The sequence below is a fragment of the Grampus griseus genome, assembly GCF_964374135.1.
Source record: "Grampus griseus genome assembly, chromosome: 8".
Classification (NCBI taxonomy): domain Eukaryota; kingdom Metazoa; phylum Chordata; class Mammalia; order Artiodactyla; family Delphinidae; genus Grampus; species Grampus griseus.
Window position 1 is genome coordinate 15,331,387 of NC_139002.1, and position 27,609 is coordinate 15,358,995.

General features: G+C 51.6%; 1 protein-coding gene across 2 annotated transcripts; it reads left to right on the top strand.

Moving 5' to 3' along the window:
- LOC309826639 (FXYD domain-containing ion transport regulator 6) lies at positions 1-27,119 on the top strand. 2 transcript variants are annotated; one of them, XM_082660917.1, is made up of 8 exons: positions 1-85; positions 21,368-21,430; positions 22,023-22,061; positions 22,182-22,256; positions 22,867-22,903; positions 23,691-23,740; positions 24,283-24,333; positions 25,898-27,119. In XM_082660917.1, the coding sequence occupies exons 2-7, from the start codon at positions 21,373-21,375 to the stop codon at positions 24,309-24,311; spliced, it is 288 nt and encodes a 95-aa protein (XP_082517043.1). In that variant the 5' UTR covers positions 1-85; positions 21,368-21,372; the 3' UTR covers positions 24,312-24,333; positions 25,898-27,119. The 2 variants fall into 2 exon arrangements, with proteins under 2 accessions (XP_082517043.1, XP_082517044.1); XM_082660918.1 differs by having other exon boundaries at positions 22,026-22,061.
- Positions 27,120-27,609: the final 490 nt, after the last annotated feature.

Consider the following 27,609-nt stretch of genomic DNA (forward strand, 5'->3'; position numbering starts at 1 on the left):
CCTGCCCCCAGCCCCGCCGCTCCCAGGCTCCTCTGGACTCCGCGCATCCTCCTGGGATTGTCTCGGAGGGGACCGCGCCGTGCAGGTAAGTGGCTGCGGTCGTGGCAAAGTTGGGTTCTTCTTCCGGAGAGGGAGAGAGGCTGGGGTGGGGACAGATCGCGGGGCACCGGGATGCTGCCAGGGTTGGTTTGTTTCGGTGGGTGTGAGCGGTCCTCGCCGGGCAGCTGTCGCCTGGGCCGCGGAAACCGGGCAGGGGATGGAAACCCGGAGGTGGTCGTCGGAAGAGAAGAGGGGCTGCCGAGGGGAGGCAGGCCGTGGCGGTGGGAGTGAAGGTGTTCTGGAAAGGGGCTTGCCGCTACCTGGAGCTTGGGGCTACGGTTTTGGGAGAAGGGGAAAGGGCTGCTCTCCGCTGTGTCCAGGGGGTTTTCCTTTGTTACTTGGAAGCTTGGACTCTTTAAGTGGAGTGTGCGGAGGTGAAGAGAGGGAGGGCGCCGGCTGTGTGTGTGCACACATAACCATACAAAATGGAACTTGCTGGCTCGGTGCTTGGGGGACAGGGAGAGCTGGGGCTGGGCAGTGGGCGCTGGGAATGGGGGCAGATAAGGAAGGCTGATTCCAGGGCATGGGGCTCATGAGAGTGTCTGCATCAATTTTCCTCTCCTCTCGTCTAACCAGTCCTAGCTTCTTCCAGGGGGCCCTGACCGCCCCCCCCCCCCCGATTCCCTCCTTTCCTGGTACCCAGCCCTCTTTCCCCAGCAGGGCTGGCCCTGGCACAGCCTTCCCCATTGTGTCTCTTGGGCTTCCATGGAGACTTGGAAGGGCCGCCTGGGGCTGCTGGCGCTCGCTTCTGGGCTCTTACAAGTGGTGGCGGGTAAAGGGAGCACCCGACGGTGGGAGCAGGGAGCAGCCACACTGGAGCAATGGGCCTGGCTAGGCCCCTGCTGCCCACCTCCAGACACGGTGGGCTGTGGCTGCCGGGGCTTCTCGCCACGAATGGGGCCTCTGTCTCCACTTGCTTTGTCTCCTTGGCGTTGTGCTCTCTGGCTGGGCCCAGATTTCCAGGTTTGGAGATGGATCAGTGGGCAGCCCACGTCCTCTGTTGAAGGATCCCTCTGTGAGGGCCCAGTACCCTCATACTGTGTATGTGTGGATATGTATATCTGTTTCCGCAACTTAGCCTTTTTCACGTGACCTGCCCGGTAGTTGCCATAGAAACCCCTCTTCAATTCTCAGCCTCCCTCCTTTTCCTGCCCATTCTTTACCTCCATATCTCCTCCCCTCCCCCCAACATGGTTGCCTAGATACTGGTTATCCCTGACTTCTCAGAGTAGGAGACTCTGGAGAGCTAGCTAGCTCCCAGCTCAAAGTGATGTGGCCCCTACCCCATCCAGGCCCCCCAACACACAGTACGCATCACAAACACACCCCAAACATAGGCACACTTGCCACACCACCTATACACTCACACACATACCGCACATCGTACTTGCCACACACACTGCATCAACACACCACACACACACATATCATACCACACGTACACCACACAACACGCCGAATACACCATACATATACCACACACAACACGTCACCCCCAATGCCACACGTACACCCTGTCATCGCACGGTGTGTGCTTTCACACATACCAGCAATAACATCCCATTGCTTCCCCAACACACACGCAGTACTTCTTCGCAGTAGGTCTCAGGCTGGAAGAGAGAGGGCAGTTTCCTAGCTCTATGCCAAGGAGCATGTAGGGGAAGGCTCAAGACGGCCAGAAGGAAACACCTCCCCAAGAACCCTGCAGAAGAAGGTGGAGAGGAATGCACTTCCAGATGTCCTCAGAGGGCAGCCCCTCTCCTAGGTGCTAGATGCAAGAGGCTGGGCATGGACCAGAATTTAAATCTCTCCATGGCAGCTTTCTACCTGCCGTGACCCTGAGAAAGCCTGAGGCTCCTGGCCCCTCCTAGGAGGCTGGACTCTGCTGCTGAGTCTTCCTGCCTAGCAGAGGATCAGGCAGCTCTGGGACCAGCAGGAGGCTCTGAGCCTCCCCAGAGGAGGGAGGAAAAGTGTGACTGTGTTTGGAGAGCGGAGAGCGGAGAGCAGAGAGGGCAGGGAGAGGAGACAAAGCCTGGATGGGGGCTGGGAGGAGAGGGGAGCCAGAAAGAGGAGCCAGGTGAGTGTAGAAAGTGTAGGTAGGGTGATGGCAGGGAGGAGGTCCAGGCTATCCTCCCTCCCGCAGGTATACTTTCCTGCTTTCTCCTTGGCTCCGCCAGCCACATCTGTGCATCTAGGAGAGGAAGTGGGTTTGCAGAGGGCTCCTGGATTGCCAGGGCTTTTCTAAGACCTGTCGCTTCTCTAGGGGTCCTCGTGGTAGTCACCGGAGGCAAGGGTCTCCTTCCTGGCCGCCTTGTGATCTCTGGACTGACTTAGGCCCCATTTCATTCAATTATTCAAGGAATTGTTTTAAGTACTTACAATGTGTTCATTGCTAGGGCCATGAGGGTGAGAAGGAAGACACAGTCCCTGACCTCAGAGTCCTAGATTTCTCAGAGCCGGAAGGGGAACATCCAATCAGGACATCACGTAGATGGGGAAACTGAGGCTCAGGGTCACACACCCAGCTGTGGCTGAGGCCTCTGACTCTTTAGCCAGGATTTGTGACCCCATACTTCCTGTCCCACATCACTTGCCTTCTTTTCTTTATTGCCAGCAATCCTCTGGGGACCAGGATCCCTTCCAAAGTGTGGGTGCCCTAGTGGGTGGGGAGCCTGCTCCATCCTATTTTCTGGGAGAATGTGGCCCGGAGAGGGGCCAGGAGGAGCACTTCCCTAGACCCTGGAAACTCCCCACAGCCATAGGGAAGCCAGCCCACCAGACCCCCCGTAAGTCAGAGCCCAGCCCTGTTGGACCTAGCTGGCTGCCATCTGGGTGGCAGACTGTGCCAGGCAGCCCCCAGGACTCACTGTCTGACAAATCACCCACCAGCTTCTGCCAGAACACCCTGGAGGAAGCAAACCAGTCATGACAGGCACAGCCCCTGGAGGCAGAGAGCCTGTAGCAGAAAGGCTGTGAACTGGAGACAGACCCAGGTTGTAGTCCTGGCTGTGTTCCAGGGGGAAGTGCATTCATGACACAGATATCCTTTAGGATGCAAACTGGGTTTCTGGCAAAAGTCAGAAATGGTTTAGACTGATCTCAAGCAACTGAAAGCCTCCACGATTTTAGACCTCTGTTTCCACATCCGTCAGCAGAGGGGCTAGATTTCATGATTTCTAAGGCATTTCTGCCTCCTAATTTTTATAGATTGTACAGTCTTGAAAGAGATCCCTTTTCTCTCCGGGTGACAAACTGTACTCATGATTTCATAACACAGGGTTGTAGCTGAGCTGAGCAGGAAAGGGGCTGGTTTCCGGTCACTCCGGAGAAGGCCTCCCCTTTCGCCCCGTGGGCCAGGAGATGCTCAGGCAGCTCAGACTGGGCTTCTTTCTCTCAGGCTGCAGTAGCCTGTCCCCCTGGACACCATGTGCACCTGGTCTCTTCTGCCAGGATGAAAACTGGGGCTGGGTGGAGTCTTGGGAGATGTGGTCTCTGGAGAGGATGAGGTCCAAGGCCATCATTTGCTGGGTCTATGAATCCTCTGGATGGAGAGCCTTGGACCAGCTGGAGAGCATGACGGGAGGTGCCGATCAGGGTTTTCTGTCTCTAATGAGAAGCAGGGTGTCTCTGGCCAAGACAAAAGCTTGGAACCAATTTGGCATCATCTTCTCTTCTCTGGAATGGGAAGGGGGAGGGGCCCTCTGACCTGGGAAAGTATGAAGTCAGCTTGGAGCTCACACAGGAACACACTTGTTACAAAGATGCGCGGGGGAGCGGGGCTGGGGCCCTGGGAACCAGGCTGGGACCATGGGAAGGTGCCTGCTGAGCTCAGAAGATCTGATCTGAAGCCAGGGATGAGGGAGGAATGACAGTGCCCCCCATGCAGCTGGAGGGCAAAGCCAGGCCTGGGAAGGGACAAGAGGCGAGGTCTTAAATTCATACAAGCCATCCCTTGAACAAATGTTAACTGAGTCCCTCCCCTATGCCAGGCCCTGTGGGCTTCCCAGGACCCACAGAGCTGTGAGAAAGTCAGATGCTGGTTTCATTCACCGGAGCCCTCCTGCACCGGTAGATCCATCCATTAGCCCTGTCCCTCCCTCTCTCCCCAGCTGACCTTACCCGCACCTCCCCTGGGAAGGCCCTGCAACGTCCTTCTTCAACAAGCAGGGCTGCACGCTTGCTCGTGTGTCGCTCACACTGGCACACACTCTCCCCTTCTCACACATACATAATCTCCGTACCTAACACACAGGCATGAGCTCACAGGTTCCCGAGCACCCTCTCACCTCACCCCGGTGCAGTCTCTCACCCAGACCATTGTGACCGCCTCTTCCCTTCCACTTTCTCAGCCCCCATCCTTTTACCACTGACCTTGTGGCCCCATATGTCCGATCTCTCCATTGCCCTTTTTTTTAAAAATTTTTTTAAAAAATTATTTGTTTTATTTATTTATTCATCTTTGGCTGCATTGGATCCTCGTTGCGGTGTGCGGGCTTCTCACTGCGGTGGCTTCTCTTGTTGCGGAGCACGGGCTCTAGGCACATGGGCTTCAGTAGTTGTGGTATGTGGGCTCAGTAGTTGTGTCTCACGGGCTCCAGAGCGCAGGCTCGGTAGTTGTGGCACGTGGGGTTAGTTGTTCCGTGGCATGTGGGAGCCTCCGGACCAGGGGTTGAACCCGTGTCCCCCGCACTGGCAGGCGGACTCCCAACCACTGCGCCACCAGGGAAGCCCTCCATTGCCTATTAATGAGGACAGGTACTTGGCACTGGCCCTCGAGGCTCTCAGGAACTCGGCTGCAGCCATCTCTCCAGGCCCCTTCTCCAGATGGTCGTCCTGAGCCTTGCACTTCCTACCCTCTGCCTCCACTCAGGCCCTAACAGGAATGAGCTGAGTAGGGGGTAGCGGCCTTTGGAGACGCACAGACTTGGGCTGTAATCTGGGTGCTGACGCTTCCTAGTTTTCTTAACTCTTCTAAGCCTCAGTTTTCTTATCTGTCAAATGGGCATGAGGTTTGAGCCAGGGGTAAGCTATGTCAAATGCTTCTTGGTGCCCAGCATATGGTAAACACTCAGTAGATACTAGCTGCTATAATAATAACAATAGTAATAATAATGACACATGGTTATTATTAAAATGACATTGTTGTTGTTATAGCATCCTTTGAGGCTTCTCTCCAGTGCTCATTCTTTCAAATAGCTTTTCCTAATTCCAAGTAAACAGACAAGCTTTCCTCTTCCTGGTACCCGTGAAATTCTCGGTTGATTCTTCCCTTAGAGTACACGCCTACTGAGCCTTCATTTAGCTACTTATGTCCACACCTGCTCCCCACACCTGCTCCCCATACCCGCTCCTACCTCTTCAAAGGCAAGGTCTGTTTTTTGCCCCAGATGGGGCCTGGCACAGTGTCAGACATGGAGAAAGCCCAGAGACCATATGTGAACTGAACATATGTGGGAAAAAGTCCTCACCCACCAGGGCACGGTGAAAGCCCACTTGTTCCTCTAAGCTCTCTCCCACCTGTCACTGCTACCCAGGTACCCACCACACATACCTGAAGGATACATTCCTTTATGTCCATGTGTCATTTCAGTCTGCCTGTTCCTTTGGTAGAGTCTGAAAACTAAGAGTCAGACCCTATCGGAGGTCTGGAGGTGTTTAAGGGCTGAAGGCGATGGAAGGAAGCTTATTCATCACAGCGTTTTGGTGATTGGGGCTTGACGGAGACCTGGAGAGCTGGCTGGAGGAGGTGGGGGCAGGGGAGCACTGAGGAAGTTTTAAAATTCCTTTAAGATTCCACACAGATCCTCAGGTTATTCTGGGCTTAGATTGGATTATGACTAAAGGCATAATGATACTGAAGCATCCATTCATTCAGGCATGGGCATTTACTGAGCAGCTACTATGCAAAGTGTTGGAGCTTCAGAGATGCCTAGAATGTGCCTCTGCTTCCAAGGAGCTCACAGTCTGATGGGAGAGACGCACATGGTCGTGATGGTGGTACCTGGAGACAGGCGTGGGCCTTGGCTCTGTGGGAACTGGGGCAATGAGGCGTGTGGCAGGAGGGAGGAGACAGTGCATTTCCCGAAGCAGAGGTCGGGTAAACCTCCACGCAGGCGACGGGACCAGGTTGGGCAGGTTTCCAGGTATGCAGGCCCACGGGTCAGGGTGCATCCCTGTGTCATTTCTACCCTCAAGACAACGTGAGCATAGACAAAGTGCCCTGTAGGTTCAAACGCGCCGCCCAGAGCTGTGCTTTCAGCGGAGGTGGGCTGTTGAGCAGAGGCTGGAAGGGGCAGGGACTGTGGTCTGGCTGTGGGCAGGGTTACTCGGGCCTGGCCCCTGGGCCTCTGGCCGCTGCTCCGAGTTTCTGTTTCTGCCGCTAGGACTGTTCGTCTGGCCTCTCTTGAATGGGCCTTTGTCAGTAGGCTGCCCACCATCCAGACTCCCCGGAACTGGACTGAGATCCCCCGGGGGGCAGGGGCACGGGCCCCTGGGCTGGCAGGTGGCAGGCATAGTCCCGCTCCCTTACTCACTCTGGACAACTGTATCACCGGCCTGTGCTGGGGTTGGCCACACAACGCTGCCCTGTGTGCCTGCCTCTGAGGGCTGTTGGGACAAGCCCACAGGGTGATGTCTGGGATGGTGCTGCAAAGACGGTCATAGTCGGCAGTGATGGGGGAGGGGAGGAAGAAAGGCCCTCTGACCCTGCTGGTGGGCCAGCTTCAGGTCGCTCCAGGGAATCTTTTTAGAAACCAGGCCTGTGTTTGTGATTTGTGAATTCGGTGTGTCCGCTTCTAGGGAAAGGGTCTTATTTCTTTTTGTGGTCAGGTCTTTTCTTCCTTTGCCTCAGAAGTAATCCCACATTAAAGATAAAGGTGCCTCCGAGTTAAAATAGTAAGTTCTCTGTACGTGATAAAGCAGTTTTGTCCCTCCCATGCCCCCTGTGCAGCCGGGTTGGATTGGGTCTGGGCTCACGGAATGGGAAGAGCTTTGAGTCATGGGGACCAGCGGGCCCAGCCTCCAGCCTCCCAGCTGTGGGGTGCCCTCCTCCCTGAAGGAAGGACGGTGGGGCAGACCCAGGGATGGGGCTACACAAGGGGGCCCTGCCAGGCCTGAGGGCCCTTGTGATGAGAGGGGTCTGGTAGGAAGGGGCCACCCTGGTGGGTGTCAGCAGTGATGATGGGGGCCAGAGGCCCGGCCCTGCTTGTAAGGAGGTCCAGCTGCCCTGGGGCAGTGCAGGGAAGTCAGTAAAGTGACAGCAGCCACTGTGAGCCCCTCGGCCTGTGAGAATGTCACCACCCTCTGCTCTCTCCTGAGTCCCAGGCTTTGAGTTCTCTCTGCTCTTCAGCCCTTCTCTGGAATTTTATAGTTAGGCTATTAAAGAGAATAATTTATGTTTATGCTTATTTGATGAGCGTTTAACATGCAGATCAAGGGAACACGTTGCATGTTCCTCTGAAGGGTACAGGTCCATCAGCAACCTCTGGTTGGACCCAAAGCACTTGTTTGAAAAGGCAGCTCTAAAAGCCTTTGCTGGATTTTGGCTCTGGTCTGAACCAGAAGCCCAGCCCCTATCACAGAAACATCAGACACCACCAGCAGAGCACAGGGCTCCACACCGCTTGCCAGGAAGGTGAGCATGTGTGGTTGGGGAGCTGTTTTGTTTTAAAATGAATTAAAAATGTATTAAGTTATTTTTAATAGACTGTTTAAAGAAAAATTTTAGATTTACAGAAAAACAGAACAGCTAGTACAGAGAGTTCCAATATAACCCTCCTGCACAGTTTCCCCGATTAATATCTTACATTAGTGTGGTACATTTGTTACAATTGATGAAATAATATTGATATATTATTATTAACTAAAGACCATGCTTTATTCAGATTTCTTTAGTTTTTCCCTAAGGTCCTTTTTCTATTCCAGGACCCCATCCAGTTAACCACATCCCATTTAGTTGTCGTGTCTCCTTAGGGTCCTCTTGGCTGTGACAGTTTCTCAGACTTGCCTTGTTTTTGATGATCTTGAGAGTTTTTGAAGAGGACTGGTCGGATATATCGCAGGATACCCCTCAATGGGGATTTAGCTGACGTTTTTCTCGTGATAAGACTGGGCTTATGGGTTTGGTGGAGGAAAATCACAAAGGTAAAGTGCAACTTTTATCACATCAGCACGATTCATCACTGTCGATGTTGACAGCGCTGGGTTTCCAGTCCCTTTTAGTGCCCCCACTTCAGCAGGGTTCCAGGGCCTGGTGATCAGAGCTGTGTTTTCCACTCCTCGAGACAAACATCAATCTGTCAACCAGCACTCGCCGGCTGTCTGCACCGCCCCAGGTCTTACAAGTTGTGGAGTAGCACAGAGAGCTTCCAGGCAGGAGAACCTTATTAAAGAGAGCATTAAACCAGAATGTGCTGTGTGGCAAATCAGTGCTAATGACAGGTCACAGGCTGGAGAAAGAAAGTCAGCCCGTGGGCTGGAGTGGCAGTTGGACAAAGACAGCATTTTTCAACCTTGGCTACACGTTAGAATGAGTGGAGAGATTCTAAAAATTACTGATGCCTTGGTCCCACCCCCAGAGTTTAGAATTTGATGGGACATAGTTGATCCCCATTATTATTATTATGAAAAAGCTCTCCATGTGATCCTGAGGTGCAGCCAGAGCTGAGAACTGGAATAAACAGGGGAGGGAAGGGCATTCTAAGTGGAGGGAACAGAATATACAATGGCCTGGAGATCAAAACACGCGTGGCAGGGGATGGGAGTAGACCATCTTAGCTGAAAGTAATGGGAGAAAATACTGAAAGGGTAGAAAAGGGATAGACTTAGAGGTATTTATATGCCAGAATAAAAAGTTTTGATTTTTTAAAAAATAAATAGAATATGGAAGCACCATGATACACTTGAGTTTGGGAGAGAAGTGATCAGCATACCAGCAGCCCAGGGGCGCAATGATGAGGGTCTGAACTATAGAGCGAGCAACGGGAGAGAAGACGATAGGGATAGCGCAGGAGTCAGCGTGGCTGGGACTTTGCCACCGACACCACGTGGAGTTCGGCAGGCGGGGAGGAAATCCTGTGAACTCAGTTAAGACTGTAAGCTCCATGAGGCAGGGACTGTGTTGCTGCAGCTCCCCCAGTGATGACTACGGTCCTGGGCAGCAGTAGGCCATCAAGAAATGTTTGTTAATTTGGTTACTGGAAGGATAATGATGCCACTCTTTCCAAAATTACACCTTGCTCCAAAATTATCCTCTCTTCTCCACCAATTTCTCCACCTAAGTGCAGGCGGATCTCAGCTCTTTGGAAAGCAATCTGATTCAATAACTCAGGCCGAGATATAAATAACTGTTAGGAATGTAAGTATTTACCTTTTAAACGAAGCATTTGGTTGAGTTAAGAACTCTCTCCTTGGGAGAATGTTGTGGGCGTGGATATATTTTTGAGTAGGGGTGGTCTTTATTTCAATTCTACACCCTAATCTAATTCTGAACCATACCAGAAGAGAAGGGGATCTGCAGCTTGGCAGTCTGCTCTGAAAGGCTGTCCGTTGCTGGGCTGGTAGTTCTGTTGGCATCGCCTGTGAGCTTAGCTCCAATGGACAGGATGCCCTACAACTGGTCTGGGATGCTGTGTAGCTCCCTGCATACATACACTGATGTTCTGCTAGGCAGAGAGCATCAGGGTGCCCAGCAGCTGCTGTGGGGAGACTGGGGAGGGACAGCAGGGACCGTGGTGGTGCTGAAGCTCAGCTGGGAGCAACGGGAAGACCTGTGAATAGCTGGGGGCCAGCGATGGCTGAAGGATATGCCAGGCCTCCTCCCGCCTCCTGAGGGGCTCCAGGGTCCCAGCCTTCACATCAGTCGTAGTGGACAGAATAGAGTTGAGCAGGAAACTGTGAAAGGGAAAAAATGACAGAATACATGCCAAAGTTAAATAAAGCTATTTAATTTTATTTGGGTTATTCTCTCACACTGGTTTTTCTCCCCTGGCCTGGGTAAGAACACTCCCGTCCAATGAGCCCTGCATGGTCTTGGGCCAAGGTCAGCATTTTGATTTCCCTTAGTCCCCATGCATTGCCACATGTGCCAGGGAGGCAGCAAGGAAGAGTGGAAAGGGCCTAGCATGTGGCATCCACAGAATTAGGAGCCGATGCCAGCTGTGCCATTGTTAGCTGTGGGGCCTTGAACGAGGCAACGTAACTCGGAGCCTCACCTTCTCTAATCTGTTAAATGGCAATGATATCCAGCATCGCCTGCAGTTGTGATGTTCCTTTGAGCTAATGCTTGTGAAGTTGCCTGGTGAGTCGGGTGTCTTACAGATGTTTGGTGTTATCAACATCACCACCATCACCCTCATCATCCCCTTCAGCCACCGTGGGCAGGTAGCAGGAGCAGGGTTGGGTGGAGCGTACACAACACCATCGGTCCCCCTTTGTCTTAACGACAGCCACAGGTACACTCGAGGGTCTGGGGCTGTAGGACAAGAGTCTCTGCGCTGATATATCTTGCCTCAACCTCCCTTAAATCCAAGAGGCAGGAGGACCAGGGTGCACAGTATCCCAGTCTAGCAGAAGTCTGCTCGGCCCTGCCCAGCAGGCTGCTTGGACAGCAGAGACCCTGTGTCTTCCACTGGGCAGCTGTCCTACAGTCAGGGAGGGGGATGAAATGTCTTCTCCCAGGAGCTGCAGCTGTCCGTTGACTCTCCTCCCCACGCCCTGCCCAGGGGCATTTTCCCTTCTCTGCTCTTTGGAGCACCCGTGTGACTGGGGCAGGCAGGGTATGGTGGAGGCACACAGGCAGCCAAGGATGGAGGCCCAGCTGGGGCCTCATGGGGAGGGCGACAGCGTGGAGCCTTGCTTGATGTTTCTACAAAGCCGATTTCTTTTCTCAGCAGTCTCCGCCTCTCCTTGCTTTGTCACCGTGTGCATCTCTTGCTCAGTTTCTGCTGGGAGCCCCTCCCCTTGGCCAGCCTCCGTTCTGTCCTGCAGACTCTTCCTTTCTCTTCCCTTTGCCTGCCTGTCTCGCACTTCTCTTTGGGCCCCTCCCCGTTCAGCCGCTCTTCCTCTGGGGTTTCTTTCCTCTTCTGTCTCAGGTCCTGTCTTGCTTCTGTGTCTCTTGGTAGGGGCTCACCCATGTGGCCCCGTCCCTGCTGTCCCAGGCAGATCTGAGCTCCCCACGCCACTTGTTGGTGGCCCTGGGTGATGCAGCCTGTTTTTCTGGAGGCCAGTGGCTCTGGGGAGCCTTTTGCATCTGTAGAGCCCTCCTCTGCCTGCTTCCTCTGCGGGCTGAGGCCTGTCCCCCGCCTGTGTTGGGAAGTGAAAGGGGGCACCCGGGGCCTTTCCCCAGCTGTGTTCTCTGTATCTCTTCCCCATTTCCCAAGAGAAGCTAGATAATAAAGGTGGAAGCTGAGGAAAGAGTTGGGGGGATGGTGATAGAATCAACAGTTGACACTTAAAAAGCAGTTGGTATTTACCATGCAGAGTGCTCGGCTGTGACATGGTATCTCTTCATCGCAAATGACCCAAACAGCACTGCATCTGCCTGGGGGCAAGGCAGGGATTACCGGTTCATAGAGCCGGCCGGCCTGTGGGATGGGCAGAGCAGCGCTGGGCTGAGAACAGATGAGCTGGAGCACGGTCAGCCACTACCCTGTCCCCATCTCTTCTCCCTGCTTCTCTCCCACGGGCTCTTCACCTGTGAGCTGCTGCCTGACTGCCCCCGCCAGATCCCCCCACCCCCAGATTTCACAGCTTGGCTGCTTTGACCCTTCTTCCCTTGCCTCCAGACGATGTGACAGCCCCTGGGGGAATACCGAAGTCTCAAACCCAGTCCTTTTAGCAACAAGGGAGGGGCTGTGATTGGCAGCCCCCAGTAGACCTGTAGCTTTGGAGTGGGGGAGGAGCTGTCTCCCCTCCAGAGGGGAAGGTGTGGGCAATTAACTGTGCATGCACAGAGGCTGGTTCATCTAATCCTCCCAGCTCCTGAGATGCCTGTTATTGTTCCTGTTTTACAGTTTCAGAAGCAAAGGCTCTGAGAGGTAGAGTGACTTGTTCAAGGCCCCAACGCCACCGGGTGGCAGAGAGGCAGGATGGTGGAGTGGTTCAAAGCGAGGACTCGGTTTGCAGGGCAGAAATAGAGGCACAGATGTAGAGAACAAACGTATGGACACCAAGGGGGGAAAGTGGCGGGGTGGTGGTGGTGGGATGAACTGGGAGATTGGGATTGACATATATACACTAATATGTATAAAATAGATAACTAATAAGAACCTGCTGTATAAAAAAATAAATAAAATAAAATTCAAAAAAAAAAGCGAGGACTCGGGAGCAAAGACTTTAGACAACTTGCTTAACCTTTGTGTCCTCAGTTTCTCCATCTGTATAATGGGAATGATCAGAGCCATTTCCTAGAACTACTGTAAGGATTGAATGAGTTAGTACACGTAAACCACTTAGAACAGTACTTGGCATGCCATGAATGCCTAATAAATATTAGGTATTCTTATCACAGAGCTTCACAGTTTACAAAGAACCTTCACATATATTATCTCACTTGACCTTTGTAATAGCCTTGGAGTGGGCAGGGGAGTTGGCTGATCCCCCACTGCTCCCGACACCATGCTGTCACCTCTGACCTAATCAACAGCATAAATCCCATAATCTGTTACCAAAAAAAATCACCCTCTCCAGTGAACAACTCTCTGTCCAACAAGGGAATAGAAATTCTCTTTTGGGGGTGAGCTGGCAGGCACTGTCCATGCCGCTGTCTCCTTCTCTCGTGAGTATGTATGAAGCCAACAATGTTAGAGGGCTTGGTTGGTAAATGTTCACCCAGAGGCAGGAACCCCTCTTTGCAGAGTTCATTTGATTCTCTCAGGGGGCTGAGCCTTGCAGCCTAAGCCCGCTGGACTGGGACAGGAGTAAGGAACAGAGTGGCAGTTGCTTGGGAGGTAAGCCCTCTGGGAGCAGCAGTGCAGGTGGCCCATCATGGCCCTTTGCCCTGAGTGGGTGTGAGCCCTCCCCTGGGATGTGGGGCTGGGCGGGCTGGAATCCAGGACTCACAGCAGGAAGATTACCCTTCCTACCCCCAGCAGGGAAGCAGACTGAGCTGGGCAGAAGTTTGGGATCCAGCTCTCACTCCCCAGGGGACTGCTCTTCCTCTGCCTCAATTTGTTTCCCTTTAAAATGGATTTGATGGTAACACATATTTCACAGGCTACTTTTAAAGATTAAATGAGAATGAATACTTAAAGTAGCAGAAATAGCACCTGACCTGTATGCTGTTTATCGTGATTATTATTATCATTTCTTATAGCCAATCCAGGCCCCAAGCTAGGCTTCAAATATGGGCTTCCCATCCCAGAGTTTTCATTTCCTCTCATTTCCGCCAGGGAATTCTCCCAAGATGGTGTTCTCATGGAGAGCCCAGGAGCCTGGCAGTGCTTCTCTGCTCCCCGCCTCACTGCCCTCGTCACCCGCATTCCTAGAGGTGCCGTGTCTGTGTCTTCTTTCCTGGCTCCGGCTGGGCTGCCCGAGGGCTCTCGGGCATTGCTCAGCCTTCCCTGCTGCCGTCACTGTGCTCCTCTCCTCCGGCCCTGGCCCGCCCACTGCCCAATCCCAGCAGACCAGAGCAGTAGGCAGGGGCTGGAGGCGTGGGTTCTGGACCCGGCTCTGCCCCTGACTAGCTGGACGAATTGGCTGCAGCACTCCTCTTGGGGCCCCAGTCTCCTCAAATAAAAAGTAAGAGCTTTCATCTCAGTCATTCGAACTCACTGGCATTTCTGTGATTCTAACTCCGTCTGGTAAACCTCAGATCTTGCTTATATCCTACTTATATACAGTGGAATTTTCTTTTAACCAGCTTCTTTGTCGCAAAGGTTTGGATACGTCATAGGCTAAATCATACAATAACGTGTCTAGGGTAACCTGTTAGCCTAAACGTTGGGGCTCGGGCATTCTGTGACCCCATAAAAGGCTCCCTTCTGGCATGTGCTGTCTGGAGAGGGGGCCTCATCTTTCTCTGGGGATCCTGCCAGTACCCAGGCCTTGATGATACCCCTGGGCATGTTTTTGATGGGCTGAACCCAAAGGAAGGCAAGCAGGTGGGATGGAAGGGATGGGAGGTGAGGCCTTGGGGGCTGAGTGAGACAGAGATGAGGATGAGATAATGATGTTCCACTGTAATTTGGAGCCTATACATTTGAAAGGGAGGTCATTTCTGAGTTATTTTCACAATAGAACTGGGTATTCTGATCTACCTCGCTGCTGCGTGTAATCAAAAATAACATAGCCTGATGCTGGATCATCAACTAGTGGCTTCTCTTTCTGAGCAGCTTTACCCAGCAATTATGTGAAATTATGTGACTCAGATGGAAAGATAATCACCGGAGAAACTCTTCTGATTGCTTTTCTCCTGCACATGCAGAAAAGCAAGTGTGCAGACAGCAGAGAGATCAGGGAGGAAAATTAACATGGATGTGCTATTGCCGCCCAACGTGTCAGCTGTTTACCAATGTAGAGATAAATGAGAGCATGGAAGGGAGCAGAAAAATGAATGGAAAATCAATCCTTTCTCAGGAGATGCTGCCGAGGAAGCAAAATGTGACTGGTTCCATTTTCTACATGGGGAGGATGATCTGAATGATCTAGAGTTCAAGACTCCCCATCTAACAGTGATGATTTCGCCAGAGCCCCCTCCCAGGGAGCCAGGTCCTCAGGCACCCCCAGGTAGGGGGTCCATGACCTCACATGCACGGGAAGCTAAGGTAATATTCCCGAACGTCCTCTCCCAGCTCCACCCAATTCTGCCTTGCTTTTCCGTCCTCCAAAGATCCCTCCCTCCTTTCTTCCATCTACTTCTTAAACTCTGTGGCCTGGAAATGAGATGTACCACTTCTACCACCTCTTAATCTCCCCCTCCCCCTAGCCAGCCCCAGGCAGCCCAGCTTCCTTTCTGGGATAAAGGAATGTGTGGGAACTGGGAGGGTGTAGGACACAGAGGGGCAGCTGTGTGGGAGGGAGGGAAGGCAGAGAGAGAGTCTCTGGTGCATCAGTGAGAGAAAGGCGTTTTGTGTCCCGTCAGAGGCTCTGTATGTGTACATGGCCACTCGACTCGAGGGCAGTGCCAGGGGTACCAGCGGGATTTTAAAAAAATGGGTGTGGGGGTCCAAGAGGCACCCTGAGGAAGCTTGTGCTGAGGTGTGGCTGGTATAGTCCAGGCCTGGGCAGCAGCTTGACCGAGCGAAGTTGGTCCCTTTTCAAATCTGTAACAGTATTTCTTTCAGCTCACTGTAACTTGATCAGGAATGTTTTCTTTAGAATACAAAGACAGGTCTTTACTCTTTAGCCTGGCATTCAAGATCCTCTAGAGGCTGTCTCCCAAGTGTCTTACCAGAATTCTCACCACCCACACCCTCATGCTTTACACAACCCAATTATTCACTGTTTTGGAAGGTATCTTACTCTAGAAATGGCAAATACTTTGCAGATGGCTGTCACGGCCCCCTCCTGCGCTATGTAGACATTACTAATGGATGAAGGCCCTCTCTCCTGCCCCACTTCATTCAGAATCCTTCTGAGGAAGCCACTAAAGGTGGCCACTTTTTTTGTTTTGTTTTTAATTTATTTTTGGCTGCATTGGGCCTTCGTTGCTGTGCGTGGGCTTTCTGTAGTTGCAGTGAGCGGGGGCTACTCTTCATTGCGGTGTGCGGGCTTCTCATTGCGGTGGCTTCTCTTGTTGCGGAGCACAGGCTCTAGGCACGCGGGCTTCAGTAGTTGTGGCACATGGGCTCAGTAGTTGTGGCTCAGGGGCTCTAGAGCACAAGCTCAGTAGTTGTGGCTCACGGGCTTAGTTGCTCTGCAGCATGTGGACCAGAGCCCTGGACCAGGGCTCTAACCCATGTTCCCTGCATTGGCAGGCGGATTCTTAAACACTGTGCCACCAGGGAAGCCCAGGTGACCACTACTGAATGAAGTACCTTGAGGTTCCACTTGAACCGAACTTGAACTTGAATACTATTTGTTATCCCCGCTTCCCATTTTCCCTTCTCACTGCCTTTGCTCATGCTGTGTCCTCTGCCAGAATGCCCTTCCTCTTCTCTCTTCTTACCCCTGTCCATCAAAATCCCATCCTGCTTTCAAGGTTCAGCTGGAATGTCAACTCCTCCATGGAAATGTCCCAGGCCTCCTGTTGTATTCCCTGCTCCCCTTTTCCGTGCCCTGCTGGCTGAACCTTGAATGTAGTCTCTGCCTTTTGTGAAGCTCTCTTCACATTTGCTGATACACCAGAGCCCTCTGCTTTCAAACCTTGCCGCCCTGTCCTGTTCACCTGTTTATCCCTTGCAGAACCCGCTATCGTATAACCCCGTCTAGGAATTCAGTGTGTATGTGTGTGGGGGATTAACTTGAACGTGAGCATCTATGGAGGTGATTGGGGGGAGCTGAGGGGAAGGTGTAGCAGTGACTAGTGGCCTGGAACCCTTGATATGTGTCCTTCCTACTCCCAGGAGGGGCCCTGCTCGCCTAATAACCCCTCTCCTGGCTAGAAGAAAGTCCCAGCTGCTACTCCTGTTCAAGGGGAGGGGATTACACAAAGGTTTGAATACTAGAAGGTTGGAATTATTGGGGATCACATTAGAGTCTGTCCACCCAAAGGGTGAAATTATAAACAAAAACTGAGTTTACAACTAATAGATCTTCATTAAAGAAAATTCTAAAAGATGTTCTCTGGGAATTAAGAAAATGGCTTGATGGAGGTCTGAGATTCAAAAGGAATCACGAACAAATGAGTTAGTAAATAAGTTGTATTAGTTACCTGTTGCAACATAACAAATTACCGCCAAACTCAGTAGCTTAAAACAACAAACGTTTGTTATCTCACACAGTTTCTGAGGGTCAGGAGTCAGGCAGCAGCCTAGCTGGGTGGTTTTGCTCGAGGTCTTTGATGAGGTTGCACTCAAGCTGGCAGCCAGGGTGGCAGTCAGTGAAGGCTGGAGAACCTGTTTCCGGGCTCACTTCCGTGGTTCGTGGCAGGCTTACTTCCTAGTGGGCTTTTGAACTGCGGCTCTCAGTTCTTTGCCACGTGGGCCTCTCCACAGGGATGCCTGAGCATCCTTAAGACATGACAGGTAACTTTCCCCAGAGCAAGCGATCCCAGAGAGAGAGAGAGCAGGAAAAGAAAGCTGTGGTGCCTTTTATATCTAATACTGGAAGTGATATATCAGTTCTGCCATATATTATGGGTCACACAGACTAACCCTGGTGCACTGTGGAAGGGGAGTATACAAGGATGTGAATACCAGGACGTACTGGGGGCTCGCTTGAAGGCTGGCCACTATACACGTGGGTGAATCTAAACAAATGTTCTTTCCAAGAAATAGAAACACTAGCGTCTGTTTCATAGGATTAAGAAAAGAACTGAAAATTGGTACAGTAATAGCATATATATCATGAAGGGGGTGATTTGTATTTTTCAAGAAGAGTATTGTACCTAATAACTATTATACATTTTAACTTTAGACTTTTAAAATCTTTGTTAAGTTGAATACTGTTTTGGTCTGTTCAGAGGCTGCTATAACAGCATACCATAGACTAGAAGGCTTATAAACGATAGCGATTTATTTCTCACAGATCTGGAGGCTGGGAAGTCCAAGGTCAAGTTGCCAGCAGATTCAGTATCTGACGAGGGCCTGCTTCCTGGTTCATAGACAGCGTCTCCTCACAGACCCCTCACATGGAAGAAAGGGCAAGAGGGCTTCCTGGGGTCTCTTTTAGAAGAGCACTAATCCCATCACGAGGGCTCCCCCCACTCATGGCCTAATCACCTCCCAAAGGCCTACCTCCACATACCATCTCATTGAGGATTAGGTTTCAACATATGAATTTTGGGAACCCAAACATTCAGTCTATAGAAAATACAAATGGTAAAATTCCAAAGGTAACCACTAAAAGACTAGAAATAACTTGTGTAATTTCTCAAGCAGTAGAGGGAGAAAATGAATAAGAAAAAAAAAAAAGTCGAAAGAGAAATACACATAAGAAAAGTAGGGAAGAACAGATGGTAGAAATCAGACCAAATATGTCAATAGTCACAATAAAGTTGAATGGAGTAAACTTGACAGTTAATAATCAGGTTGAATTTTTAAAAATCTAGCTCTTTGAAGATAGAATGCATAAAGACACAGAAAAGTAGAAAGTAAAATGGAATTTAAGACAGGATCCCTATATAATCCTAAAAGGTCCAACCCACAGGACAATATAACAGTTTTAAACTTTCTGTTACAATATTGTGAGAAACACAGGGATAAATTTATATATCCTTCCTCACAGTGGCAGACTTTAAAGCACCTATCTCAGTTTTTGGTAGGTCACACAGTCAAAAACTGAGACAATATATAGAAATCTAAATAACACCATTAATAATCTTAATTTAATGGGCATATAGAACTTCCCAACAATGAAGGAATTACGCAGAATATAATTTTTGAAATAAATAACCATATACTAGATCATAAAGCAAGTCTCAGTAAATTTCAAGGTATCTATATCCTACAGACCACATTCTCTGACCACGGTGCACTTGTTAGAAGTCAGTAACAAAGGCAAATTAAAAATCACTATACATTGGGACATTTTAAAAACATGCTTCTTAATGCACAGGTCAAATAAATTATAATGCAAGTCTAAAGTGCTAAGAACTAAACAATAATCAAAAAGCCACATTTCAAAGCTTATATTTGGAGTGAAAGTGGCACTTAGAGGGTTATATAGTCTTTTTATTTATTTATTTATTTAGGGCTGCTTTGGGTCTTCGTTGCTGTGTGCGGGCTTTCTCTAGTTGTGGCGAGCAGGGGGTACTCTTTGTTGCGGTGCGTGGACCTCTCATTGCGGTGTCTTCTCTTGTGGAGCATGGGCTCTAGGTGCGCGGTCTTCAGTAGTTGTGGCTCGCAGGCTCTAGAGCACAGGCTCAGTAGTTGTGGCATATGGGTTTAGTTGCTCCATGGCATGTGGGATCTTCCTGGACCAGGGCTCGAACCCGGGTCCCCTGCCTTGGCAGGCGGATTCTTAACCACTGTGCCACCAGGGAAGCCCTGGTTATATAGTCTTAAATGCTGATATTAGAAAACAAGAAAGGCTAAATATTAATGAACTAGGCATCCAACATAAGATAAATCTAAAGCAAAAAACAATAGAATAAACTCAAAGAACCTATAAGGACATGTATTTTATGATACTTTTATATGAAATGTCCAGAATAGGCAAGTCCGTAGAGACAGAAAGTAGATTAGTGGTTGTCAGGGACTGGGAGAAAGGCAAAATGGGAAATGACTGCCAGTGGGGACCCGCTTTCTTTTTGAGATGATGAAATGTTTCTTAGTGCTGATGGTTGCACTTTTCTGAGTATACTAAAATCATTGAATCATACATTTTAAAAGGATGAATTTCATGGTATGTGAATGGTATCTTAATTAAAAATTTTTTTTTGAAGAAGAGCAAGGGACTGATTAAAAATATATATTCAGGGTACTGTTTACTTTTGGGAGTAAGGCAGAGGGATGGGTTGGAGGAAAATAGAAGTAAATGTAGCAGTACGTATAAAGTTCTAGTTCTTAAGTTACTTAATGGGTGTTTCCTTTATGTTTCATTACATGTGTGTTATATATATATATATATATATATATATTTTAAATTTTATTTATTTATTTATTTACCTATCTTTGGCTGTGCTGGGTCTTCGCCTCTGTGCGAGGGCTTTCTCTAGTTGCGGCGAGTGGGGGCCACTCTTCATCGCGGTGCGCGGGCCTCTCACTGTCGCGGCCTCTCTTGTTGCGGAGCACAGGCTCCAGACGTGCAGGCTCAGTAGTTGTGGCTCACGGGCCCAGTTGCTCTGCGGCACGTTGGATGTTCCCAGACCAGGGCTCAAACCCGTGTCCCCTGCATTGGCAGGCAGACTGTCAACCACTGCGCCAGGGAAGCCCACATATATTTTTGTACATATAAAATGTAATGTGAAACTTAAAAGAAATACAAATATTAAATGAAGTAGCATTGAAGGCAAATGACTGCCTTATGAGAAACGCTCCTTGAATTGGGAGTCCAGAGTTCTGGGTCTGTGCCTTGGCCTGACCCTGGATGGAGCTGTTCTGACCTCTGCTGGCTGGGAGGTGAAGGGCAGCTGGGGGCTGCTGGCTGCGGGGCCGGAATGGAATAGGGCGTGAACCGACAGAGCAAGCATGGTCCTGGCCCCTAGACAGTGTGCAGGGGGTTAGGCCGCTGCCAGTCTCACCCCACTAAGAAAGAGGAAGCAGCCTTGGGCTTCGTGTTTCAGGTTTCATTCCCCTTTCCTCTCTGGCTCTTTACCACATTCCTTTAATTAAGCCCAGGAATGAGGTGTGTGTAACTGCACCGAAATCCATCCCTGGGAGGGACCAACCGGCCCTGCCCTCTGCCTCCATCCAGGGGCCACTGACCCCAGAGACCAGGGGCTTGAGCTCACGAGCAGAAGTCTCAGGCCCTTTCTGGGGAAGGAGAGACCAGGGCGCCGATGCTCAGAGAGCATGTCTCTGTGCTCCCTTTGTTTAATCAAACCACCTATCTGGAGGATTATGAACTAAAGTTTATAGGAAGAGTTGACCTGGGCACTCTGGAGGTGAGAGCGTGAGGGGTACCTTGATGGAGAGCTGTCAGCATTTCAGGGTTTACTCTAACGAGTCCAGGAAACAGCAGGCCTTCCTCCCCAACCCCTGGCTTACCTGCCCCATTTAATCTGATAGAAAGAAGAACTTCCGCCAGTGGGTCTCAGTTGTAGGGAACCGGGCCAGAAAGTCCCAGACATCTTAATGAGCTAGAGATGGCCACATCTCTAGGTGGCCCAGAGAGGAGGACACAGGTGATGTGATCTCCCAAGCCCTTGGGGTTTTATGACTTTGGCACCAGAGAGGCAGCCGGGCAGAGGTATTCCTGAGCTGCGTTGGGATCCAGACTGCGCTACTCGCTACCATGAGTGCCCTTTCACCTCCTTAACCTCAGCCTCTTCATCTGCGAAATGGGTTAGTCACAGTGCCTGCTAGTTGAACTGATTCTGTTGTAATTGAACTCATGCGTGCAGAGCACTCCGTAAGGAGTCTATAAACGTCAGCTGCTTTGGCTCTGTTGTCTGACCTCACACCGTGTGGAGAGAGCTCAGAGTCGGGGTGGGAATCCAACTGGGGCCCTGAGGGTTGGAGTGGGGAGTCTCCTACCCAGAAAGTCATTTTCCTCCCTCCGTCCCCAGACGCCATGGAGGTGGTGTTGCTCTACCTGTGCGGCCTGCTGGCCCCGGCGGTCCTGGCCAATGGTAAGTACCCCTTTCTGGTGGAAGGTCCAGGCCCTTTGGGACACTAGGGTTGGGGGGCTCTCAGGTTCTACATGTCTGACCAGCTGTCCCGCCTTTAGTCAGCAAAGAAAGTCCTGGAAGGCAGCAGCTAACACAGCCCCTATTCCAGCCTGCCCACCTCTCCCCATGGGCTCCAGCCCTCAAGCCCACCAGGTCCCTGTAGACTTTTAACCAGAACTTTGGGAGTCAGCCTTGTACATCAGTCTCTAGATTGTGCAAGTCACGTGTCCTTCCGTGGTCTTAGTTTCCCCACCTATAACAAGAGGAAAATAGACCCTGCCTTTTGATGATGACGTAAGGTACAAAGGAGCAATAAATGTGGATGCTGTGAATGCAGACTGATTGGTGCTCTGAGCTGCACCTGCCTTTGGCTTCTAGGCTGGACCTGGCAGGCAGGCCCACCCTTCCGTGCTTCTCTGGGCATCTCTGCTTCGTGGGCCCTGTTTCCCAGGAATTCCTTTGTGGGGAGTGAGGCCTGTGAGACAGGGTAGGATATTTGGGAATCAGGATGTGTAGCTGTCTCCCCCTTGACCACACCTGTTTGTTTTTCTAGCAGCTGAGCAGGAGAAAGAAAAGGACCCTTTTCATTATGGTGAGCAGGGACAGTGACCCTGGGTGGGGAGGGGGAGGCACAGCCCCGTCCAGGGGAGGGATGGACACGCTCTCCCTGGCCCTTCCCCTCTTTCATCTCTCACTCTTGTTCCTCTGGCAGACTACCAGACCCTGAGGATCGGGGGATTGGTGTTTGCTGTGGTCCTCTTCTCGGTGGGGATCCTGCTTATCCTAAGTAAGTTTGTTTGTTCCTTTGTTCACTCTAAGGGCAATGTCTGCAGCTGTGAAGTGAGTGGGGAACAGTGTAAGAGACTGGCGGTTCTCTTTTCTGGAGAGGGAAGGAGCCTGTCTGTCTTCCTAGTTACCTCCAGGGCCTAGTACACTGCTGGGCGCATAATAGGTGCTCAGTGAAACAGTGAAGAATGAACAAAATAAGTGCTCGATGAAAACAAGCACAGATACGAAGGGGCGGAGGTGGCTGTCCCCCTGCTGTCCCCATCAGGGCGCGAGTGGGGGAGTCACAGGAGAGGAGACAGGGGCTGTCTTTAGAGTGCTCCAAGGGGTGTGCCCCTGCGTGTGTTTCCCCTCGTGAGCCTGGGCTGCATGGAGCTGTCTGCGTTTACATGGTCAAGCAGACAGTGGTGCTGTAGCCATCCAAACTGCTGACGGTTGAACCTTGGCCGCCGAAGAGCCCTGCTCCAACCAGGGATCGCCGCATGCAGCTGTGCAAGCCGTGCAGTGCCCAGGAGTCGGGGCTGCTGTTCGCACAGTCTCACAGACTCACTGGGCAGCCCTGCTGTGGCTAAGGCAGGACATTGACCTTGGATGGTTTCTTTGCTTTTCAGGTCGTAGGTGCAAGTGCGGTTTTAACCAGAAGCCGCGGTAAGGATGCCATGGCTGTGGACATCTGGGGTGATGATGCTAAGAGGGGACAGGGAGGGGCCTGTGGTGTGTGACCCCAAATGAGTGTGCTTTTGGATTCTTGTCTCAGAAACAGGCTGTGTGTGTTGGGGTAGAGGTGGAAGTTTTGAGGATTGTCAGACAGTCTTTGGGGCAGAGGAGAGGTCAGAACATCAAGGGTTAGCCCATCCTTCCTTTTTCTGATGTATGTGTGGGGTGGGGGAAGGGGGAGAAGATGCTGGATCCTTGTCTGGAGGCCCTTGAGTTGGGCTTGGGAGAAGGGAAGCAGAGGGCCTCCGGGCCTCTCCTGAGATCTGTCTCCTCTCTTCAGGACTTGTGACACTGCCCTGTGGTCACCTGCTCATGAGGTTCTTTGAGCTTTGTGGAATGTTGGGCTTCCTTTCGCCCACCCTCTACCTCCACCTAAGGGCACAACCCATTAGTCCACCATGGTAACCCAGGGCAGCGCTGGACCTCAGGAGTCCAAAGTCTGTGGCAGGACACAACCCAAGACCCCATGCAGCCCTAGGCCATCTCTTCCCAGTACTTAGCTCTCTCAGGGGCCGACATTGAAGGGTACCTGTAAGTTCCCCTGACTACATCCCCTTTGGCCCTGGCCTCCCCCGCCCCATGAGCCCCATGGTGGGGAATGATCCACTATGACTTGGAGGAGAAGGATCCTAGGGCCCTGCCCCAGCAAGGTGAGTGGCGATGCTCTCTGGGTTTGCCCTGGAGACCTCTGACGGGCTTGCATTTCATCCTCTTGCAGGGCTCCAGGGGACGAGGAGGCCCAGGTGGAGAGCCTCGTCACTGCAAATGGTAAGTGTCAGGACCACCCGCCCAGGTGGGATGGAGGGAATGGGCAAGGGTTCTCCTACAGCTTGAGGGTCGGGGACGGTTGCCAGGTGCCGTCGTCTCTTGAGAGCTGGCCGGTCAGACGTGCTTGCATAGTGCCAGAGTGGGGGGTCCCCAGGGCTCTGCTGTGCATCGCTCCCTCCCCTCCACCAACAGGCTGCTGCTCCTGAGGGCTGCTGTTTACAGGGAATCTTCTTAGTGTTTGGCATGATACAAAGTGCTTCACTTCTCATTTAATGGGCGCACAGCCCCTCGGGGTAGGCGTCGCTCTCCACATTTTACAACCAAGGGACTCAGAAAAGTTAAGGAACGTGCCAGGTTCTCTAACAAGCGAATAACAGGACAAGGATCTGCCCCAGGTCTGTCTGACTCGAAATCCACATGAGTCACCTTTGCTGTGCGGGTCAGGTTCCCCCCAGAGACAGGCACAGTCACGGCTGCGGCAGGGGGTGGCCCGCTGGGGTGAGGGGTTCATGCACTACCCTCCATTCTGGTTCTCTTTCCAGCAACGGAGCCCCAGAAAGCAGAGAACTGAAGTGCAGCCCTCAGGCACAAAGGTAAGATGCTGTCTGCCTGCATCTTCCTGTCACCATCACTGTTCTGACTGAAGTCCGGCCGAGGGGTCATCAGGGAAGAACTGGGCTAGCTCTTGCAACGCGCCCAGCTTTTATTATGAGCTGTGCTCTCAGGAGGCTCATGTCTGAAGGGTGATGAGACAGACGGATTGAAACCTCCCAGGTGTACCACACACACACAGAATGAGCAGTCGGGAAATAGAGCTTCCGTAGCAACCCAGCGGTCAAGTTGATAGGGTGCCATCCTAGCTACCACGTGGGCATGACTTGGGAGAGAATTAGTCAGTGAAATACTCCTAATGTCAAAGTAGTATAAAGACAATGGCTTTCAGTGATGATTCAGAGAGTACCTTCAGGCCGCTTTTTAAAGTTAACATTTTAGTCTTAAACTTTCCAACCCTACGTAAAAGTAGGGAGAATAGTATATGACCCCCCCCATACCAGCATTATCAGTTCTTGACGTTTAGGGGCGCTGTTTTTAGTTCTATTTAGTATCCGTTTCCATTGTTCATTATATCAACAGTAATGCAGGAAAGTAATAAATGCTGCCACAAACACAAACTCACTCAAGCCTGCCAGAAGATGTAAGAAGGACAGGTAGGATTTAGCCCCATTTTACAGATGAAGAAACTGAGGTCAGACAGAGTAGCCATACATATAGTAAGTAACCGGCTGGAACTCGAGCTCAGGGCTTTGTAGTTGAGTGCTGCATCTCACTACACCCCTCTGCTCCTGCCCGTCTCCCTTTGTAACATACCCTGGAATATACTGGGGCGTGGCGGGGATCAGTCTTCTATCAGCTCACTTCTGCCTTTTTTTCCACACAAATAAGGGATATACTTTATCCTAAATCGTAAGTTAAAGGAGATTTCTGGATGTAAAATGCCTGACACGCCAGCTTTTACCATCACGGTAATAACACAGGGTACTTGTGGAGCATTTGAATTCTTTCCTAAGGGTGGGCAGAGTGGGGCTCATTACCTCCTGTCTTCTAGCTGGGCCTCGGGAAGGTTAAAGATGCCTCAGTTTGACGTAGATCCAATCCAGGAGGCAGGCATCCCAGCTGCAGCTCGGTGTTCTGTCTATGTCATGGCAGCTGGCAACTCGGAATCTGGGGAGCGGTGTGGGAAGGCTCCAGGGAGAGAACCTTGAGCCAGCAGTTGTCTTTTTTTTTTTTTTTAACTAGAACTTCCTCGGAAACCCTGTTTTCCTGAGTCTCAGGACTGTGAGCGATTCTTGGAGGTGTCCTGAGATAGAAATCCCGGGTTTAACAATTTCCTTTCCACATCTACCAGGTTCCATCCCCCTGAGAGAGCCCTTCTCCTGAGCTCCACGCCCTCCTCCACCTTCATCTCCTGGCCCTGCTTCTCAGGCTCGTCCTCCTTGATTTGCTGAGAACAAGGCACTCAGAGTGGGTCTCATCTTGGGAGTTTCCGTGGGCAGAGGGTCTGTCCTAATTAATGGCTGGGAGACGAGCAGGTAAAGAGTTTTGAAAGGAAGCCAGAGCTTCGTTTTAATTTAAATTCTCTCTCACTTCAACCTCTAGAACCTGAAGGCAGCTGCTTGAACCTTTAGATGCAAATTCTGATGCTTAAGAAAACCGGCCACTTCAGCAACAGATCTTTCCCCAGGAGAAGCCAAGAACTTGTGTGTCCCCCACCCTCTCCCCAACCCCTCGACACCTGTCCTCAACTTGATGATGCAACCCCTGCCTCCCTGCCGCCTGTGGTCTCGTCTGCCTCCTGTGACGTGTGTCTGTGTGTGTGTGTGTCTGTCTGATGATGTGGTCTTTGTGGCTGCTTGTTCGTGGATGACATTGTATCTTAGTGAACCTGGCCCCACTTTCCTGGGCAGGAGCTGAGCCACGTGGCTGTCAGCTCGTCTCTGCTCTCCATGGCCCCATCACCTTCCACTCCCGGGAGTCTGCTTTGTCCCTAAGAGGCCAGTTCCTTCTCTTGATTTATGGGTGGATGGAGGGGTTGGGCACGGGCAGAGTCTCCGATCGGCTTGGGACTTGGGAAGGTTTACATCACCTTCGTGATCCTTCTACATGGCCCGTCTTCACTCCTTTTATAAGAACCTTGCTTCCATATTTGTCCCTGGACCAAGTCTGTTCTGAGGTCTCTTGGCAGTGGGAGGTTCCCAGCAAGGAGCCGATGAGCCCGCTTTGCCCTGGGGCAGCTACACCCCTTCCCTGGTGCCCATCTGCCCCACCTTACTCCGCCCCTGGGGAACGTGCCCCTTGCATATCTTCTCAGCAATAACCCCGTGGGCTCTGGAACCCCACCCCCTTCTCCAGCCTTTCCTGCTCCCAAGATGCCCATCTATAGCCCAGCTCGTCTGGACTCAGACTCCTGTCCCTGGACTGAGGCTCTGTCAGGTGATGGCTGAAGGGGTGCATTCAGCTGGGGCCGGTGCTCTGGGGAGGGGCAGCTGGGAGAGCAGGGGTCCTTTGCTTCTCTGTCCACATCCCACTGGCCAGGCAGCAGCGGGGGCTCCTGCACCCTCTGCTCGCCTGTCGCCGGCCAGAACGGCAAGTGCAGCGGCTGTGCTGCGGGTTAGGGACCCGGCAGGGCTCCGCACAGCCCTGCTGCAGGGGGAACAGCACGAGGTCGAAGCTGGTGAAGAGAGTGGAAAATCAGACCCCACCCCTCCCGCTCATCGTGTTCTCGTGGAAACTAACCAAACCGTGCCGCTGTGACCAGGACTGCTGTTCTCTGTGTCGTGATCTCTCCTCAACAACGACGAAAAGGAATAAAATACCACTTGTTTCCTAGTGGCTCTGAGGTGCTTTCCTTTCTGTGAAAGAACTTGAATATTTGTAGGGTCTGTGGTGCTTGAAGGGCTAAAGGGACCGTGTCCTCGGTCAGAGGGAGGAGGTGACAGCTGCAGGGCCAGCTGGGAGGTGTTTTATTTCCGGGGGTGGGTTTATCTCCGCTGCTTGACCACTTAGCTCCTCCCCTGTTTCTCCTCGTGCCTCCCCTTCCTCTCCCCTCCTTTACCTGCACCCCTCCTCCTCACCCCTTCCTCCCCCTGCTTCTGCCCCCGGTCAGTGGGTTCCGGCTCCACCCCATAGCTGGACCTGTGCCTCCCACATGCCCTAGAGAGAAGGGAATCACGGTGGCTTGACCGAGGGCTTGCTGGCCTGGAAGGAAAGGTTCTCGCCTGTCCCTTTGGTCAAGTCTGGGGCCACTACCTAAGGACCTGACAAAGAGGGGTGTGGGCGGGTTACTTGGGTTATGATCAAAGCCCTTTTAC

Excerpts from the sequence above, each read along its gene's own strand:
- LOC309826639 (XM_082660917.1), top strand. The coding sequence starts at position 21,373 with ATGGAGGTGGTGTTGCTCTACCTGTGCGGCCTGCTGGCCCCGGCGGTC. Across the intron at positions 22,062-22,181 it reads AAAGGACCCTTTTCATTATG|ACTACCAGACCCTGAGGATC; the intron begins GTGAGCAGGGAC and ends TTCCTCTGGCAG. Across the intron at positions 23,741-24,282 it reads GAGCCTCGTCACTGCAAATG|CAACGGAGCCCCAGAAAGCA; the intron begins GTAAGTGTCAGG and ends TTCTCTTTCCAG.